The sequence below is a fragment of the Chaetura pelagica genome, unplaced genomic scaffold (assembly GCF_000747805.2).
Source record: "Chaetura pelagica isolate M959 unplaced genomic scaffold, ChaPel_1.0 scaffold862, whole genome shotgun sequence".
NCBI lineage: Eukaryota > Metazoa > Chordata > Aves > Apodiformes > Apodidae > Chaetura > Chaetura pelagica.
Window position 1 is genome coordinate 13,811 of NW_009952272.1, and position 4,912 is coordinate 18,722.

At 61.1% G+C, this 4,912-nt stretch overlaps 1 protein-coding gene across 1 annotated transcript in view; it reads left to right on the plus strand.

Annotated features, from left to right (window-relative positions):
* Positions 1-4,912, plus strand: part of PITPNM1 (phosphatidylinositol transfer protein, membrane-associated 1) — a gene marked incomplete at its 5' end in the record, with an annotated part of 23,394 nt that overhangs the window by 13,553 nt on the left and 4,929 nt on the right. Inside the window, 8 exons of the mRNA XM_010007789.1 lie at positions 413-456; positions 515-595; positions 686-807; positions 3,054-3,275; positions 3,517-3,831; positions 4,254-4,349; positions 4,478-4,585; positions 4,697-4,758. Coding sequence (XP_010006091.1) covers positions 413-456; positions 515-595; positions 686-807; positions 3,054-3,275; positions 3,517-3,831; positions 4,254-4,349; positions 4,478-4,585; positions 4,697-4,758 — 1,050 coding nt within the window. The remainder of the gene's footprint in view (positions 1-412; positions 457-514; positions 596-685; positions 808-3,053; positions 3,276-3,516; positions 3,832-4,253; positions 4,350-4,477; positions 4,586-4,696; positions 4,759-4,912) is intronic.

Here is a 4,912-nt window from a genome sequence, read left to right on the forward strand (position 1 = left end):
TAAGGCTGATAATAGAGCCTCGGGGGGCGCAGGAGGCAGTGGGGTTGAGCATATGGGGGGTGCAGGGGTCTGTGGGGCTGAGCACAGAGCCTGGGGAGGGCATGTGGGGGGGGCTTGATGCTGACCCCAAGGGATTGGGATGTCAGTGAGGTTTGGTGGGTTTGGGGCTGCTGAGCCAAGCGAAGGGGGTCCCGGGAATAGGTGTGGGGCTGAGGGTGTAAGCACATGGGACGTGGGGGGATCCAGGGACCCCGAGGGGCTGTGAATGTGGGGATTCGGGGGCACTGGGGGGGCCTGGTGTTCACCCAGCACCTCCCCCTGCAGAAGAAGAGCCGGGAGGAGTCGAGCGGCGAGGGCAGCGGGGGGGAGATCCTGCTGGTTCCGGGCACTGCTCCCCAAAGCTGCCCTGCAGGTAGAAGAAGAATCCTGGAATGCTTATCCCTACACCCGCACCAGGTAGGAGCCGGCGAGGCCCTGGGGTGGGCTGCAGGAGGGGGGTCTGGCCATGCTCCAGCTGGTTCCGGGCACTGCTCCCCAAAGCTGCCCTGCAGGTAGAAGAAGAATCCTGGAATGCTTATCCCTACACCCGCACCAGGTAGGAGCCGGCGAGGCCCTGGGGTGGGCTGCAGGAGGGGGGTCTGGCCATGCTGTGGGGCTCAGCCCTGCCCCCTCTGTGTCCCCCCAGGTACACCTGTCCCTTTGTGGAGAAGTTCTCCATCGAGATTGAGACATATTACCGGCCAGATGCTGGCCAGCAGACCAACATCTTCAACCTGAGTGCAGCTGAGAAGAGGCAGAGGATTTTGGGTGCGTGAGGCTGGCTCGGGGTGCCGGGCAGGACCCGATTCCTGGCATTCCCTGAGCTGGGTGCTGTAGTGTGCCATGGCACTGGAGAGGCTCAGCTTCCCATCTGGGGCTCAGTGTCTGCAGTGCTGTGCTCTCTTTGGGAGCAGCTGTGGGGGGAACCCTGGTAGGGGAAGGCTCCTGTACCCTGAGTTCCCTGCCCTGAGCTCCCTGCCCATTCCCTTGGCAATGCTTCTAAGTTAGACTCCGCATTAACCATGTTTTGGGGGGCAGTTTTACTCCCTATCCTCTTCCCTTGCTTGTGTATTTGTTTCCAGCCTTTCTCTTCCTGCTGCCAAGCCTGTTTTCCTGTCCCAGCCCCTGTCCCATGCCATCTGGCATGGCTTTGCCTTCCCAACCCCTCTCCAGGTGTACGTGGGAACCCACACCAAGCCTCTGCAGGGCACTGGGGAGTGGGGGGAGCTGGAAAATCACGCTCCATTTTCCCAGCCCTTGCCCTGCTTCCCTGGCTCCCGGGGGCTTCGCTCCAGATCCAGGCCCCTCCACTCCTTCACGGGGAGACCAGGAGGCAGAGCTGGGAGCTGGGGGTGGGATTTCTCCCTGCCTGTTGTGTCCTCCCTTCCCAACGGTGCCGATCCGGTCGTTTTTAGGCCTGGAGTGCAGAGCGTGACGCGCTGCCTCTTAAAATGGAGGCCTAAAATAGGCACTGGAGGAAATGATTCATCTGACCTATTTCTCTCATTGGCTCTGGTGGCATCGGGGATGTCCGGCTGGGATGCTGGAGCTTTGGGCCAGGGGGGACAAATGGGATGAGCGGGATACCCAGCAGGGCACAGCCCTGTGCCCGCTGCTCTGCCTGGTTTTCCCCTCCTGTGCCCATCCCCTGGGCTTTCCTCGGGGCTGCTGCCTCCCAGAGGGAGCAGGGCCAAGGTGGGACTGATCCCACTGGGATTTTCTGAGCCAGCTCTTGCTCTTCCTCCTCCCCCCAGCCTGTCCTGGATTGAAACCCCATCTCACCTTTCAAAGGTCAGCGGAGCAAATGCTGCTGATTTTCTCGCTGTGGTGAAAACAAACAGACCTGACTAGGCTGGTGGGAGCTGCTGGGGGTTGTGTCCCAGCTCCTGGAGCTGCTCCCTGGAAAGCTGCTTGCCCAGCCCCTTGGCTACTGATTGAAGGGCTCGTGGTTGCCTCGCTGCCCTGGCCAGGGCTGGGCAGGGGTGTTTTTGTGGGCTTGGAGGATCTCTGGCTTCCATGAGGTGGCTGCCAAGGTGCTTTGCTCTTCACACAGGGATAACTGGGGGAGACATGGGGCTGTCCCCGACTGCCCCCACAACTGTGCCAGCCCTGGGGTGGCCTCTTGGCCTCTCTCACCACACCACAGAGACACCATAGGGCTGCTTGTCTACTCCTCGGTGTGTTTTTCATGCTGTCTCTTGCTTTTTAAGTCCCTTTTTTCCCCCTTTCTTCTCAGTCTGAGCTGGAGGAAGAGGCCAAGGGGCACCTCGGGGGGGCCATCAACGGGGGAAAAGAAATGCAGGGTCTAGGGACTGGCTGAGGAAGGTCCTGGGGACCAGTGGGGTGCCCTGGACCCCCTCCCCCACCAAGGACTCCCTGAGATAGGGCTGGAGTGAGCTGGCCTGGAGCAGCCAAATAGGAGACTTTGTGCAGGGTTGGGCCCAAATGGCCCCCCCAGGGTCTGTTGGATCATGTTTTCCTGGGTGCCATCCATGAGCCCCCCTCCAGTTTTGGGGAGGCCACCCCCATGTGGGGAGAGAGGTGAGTGGGACATTGCCATCACACCCCCCTGGCTCCGTGGAAGCTCTTCCCAGGTGGTTTTGCTGAGCTCCATGCCCCATTTCGGGGGCACCATTGAGTTTTGGGGGGTGGGGGGCAGGTCACCACCTGGGTGCTTGATCCAGCTGTCCTCAGCACCAGCCCCCACACCCCCCCCAGGGTCACAGGGGCTGCTCTCCCAGCTGCCAGATCTCCCAGCTGATGCTTGCTTATATATGTGTGTCAGCCCTGGCTCTCCACACACTCTGCTGCCCCCCAGCCCCCTCCCCACCCAAGCCCCCACTCAGGGACAGGATCTGTTGGGATGCACCCAAGGGCACCTTTGGTATTCCAGCCATGGGGATGGGGAGTGTTTGCTACCAGCTGTCGGGCAGGTGGCTCTTGGGGATTATTTATCTGATTTTTTTGGTGCCTCCGTCCCATTTGTGATGAGCCACCTTCCCTCCCCCCCACAGACACCATTGACATCGTGCGTGATCCCATCTCCCCTGGGGAATACAAGCCTGAGGAGGATCCCAAGCTCTACCACTCGACCAAGACGGGCCGGGGTCCCTTGGGGGACGACTGGCTGGAGGCAGCTGCTGGTGGCCCCTTGATGTGTGCCTACAAGCTCTGCAAGGTGGAGTTTCGCTACTGGGGGATGCAATCCAAGATTGAGCAGTTCATCCATGACGTGGGTGAGTGCAGCAGCCAGCCCTGAGTTTCACCCAGTTTGTCACAGCCTCAAACACCAGCTCCTCAGAGGCCACCGGCACTTCGTCAACACCCGATGAGCTTTTCAACCTCTTCTTGATTGGAGAGGATAAATGAAACTCTGCCTGCTGAGCCACCTCAGGAAGGGGTGAGGGTTGGGAGGGAAGGTGTTTATTTTTGGGGGGAGCCCCGGGGTCATGCTGGGCTCTTCCCCCCCCATGGCAGGACTGCGAAAGGTGATGCTGCGGGCCCATCGCCAGGCTTGGTGCTGGCAGGATGAGTGGACGGACCTGACGATGGAAGACATCCGGCAGCTGGAGGAGGAGACAGCCAGGATGTTGGCCAAGAAGATGGCCAAATGTGGGGAGCCTGAGGAACCCCCCAGCGCTGGGCCCAGTGCCCAGGGGAGGCTGGAGCCAGGGGAGACCAGTGGGCAGGAGGGGACCGAGGTGCCAGAGGTGGCCGATGCCTCCCCTGATGATGCTTTTGCCAAGCAGTGGTCAACCTCCTCCCGTTCCTCCTACTCTTCCCAGCATGGAGGTGAGAGACCAGGTCCTATGTGGGTTGGATGGGGACCCCTAACTTCTCCTAGGGGCTGCCTTTCTCTATAGGAGACATGTTGGGGGCGACTCCGGGTGCTTGTGGGTAGCACTGGGTCTTCAGAGGGACTCTGGGTGCCCAGAGTTGGCCCTGGATCTTCTGTGAGGGCTCTGGGTGCACCGGGGTTGGCCATGGCTCTCTTGAGGGTGGCTCTCAGAGACCTGGGGGTGGCTCTGGGTTCTGAGGGGGGCTCAGGGTGCTCTAGGGGTGGTTCTGGGTCTCTTAGAGGGCTCTTGCTGCCTCAGACTTGGCCCTGGGTCTCCTGAGGGGGGCTCTGGGTGCAAGAGGAGGGCAAAGCTGTGGGGCAGGAGTGGGGTTTTGTTGCAGGGGGGCTTTGGGTGCTGACCCCACACTGGTGGCAGGGGGGGTGTCTCCTCAGAGCCTGTCTGAGTGGCGGATGCAGAACATTGCCCGTGACTCCGAGAACAGCTCTGAAGAGGAGTTTTTTGATGCCCACGGTACAACTCAGCCTTTTGCTGGTGGGGGAGGGTCAGGTGCCAGCTTGGGGGGGACTGGAAGCACCTGGTCTGGTGGGGGGGACACCTTGGTGGGCTCCCCACTCATGACTTCCTCCCTGCCACTGCAGAAGACCTGTCTGACAGTGACGAGGTCTTTACCAAGGAGATGACCAAGTGGAGCTCCAACGATTTCTTGGACACTCTGGAGCGGCCAGCGGAGCTGGATGAGGTGCTGGGTGAGTGGTGGGTGGGTCCCAGGAGGGCAGTGACCCCTCATGAATACCCTGGCCGGGTCTGACCCCCACCTGGACGCCCCAACTGGGCTCACCAGGAGCGTGTGCTCACAGGGGAGGGAGCCAGCGCTGCCAAGGAGGATGGAGAAGGACTGGGGGCATCCAGTTTCCCTGAGGTACGTGCCCTGCTTGTCTGCTTCCTCTTGCTGTGACCCCCATGCCCCCCTCCCTCAATCCATGCCCCCTCCCTCAATCCATGCCCCCCAGCATGGATACCAATGGCAGCCCCTTCCTTTCCCACAGGGCGACTTGGCAGAGAGCACAGCACAG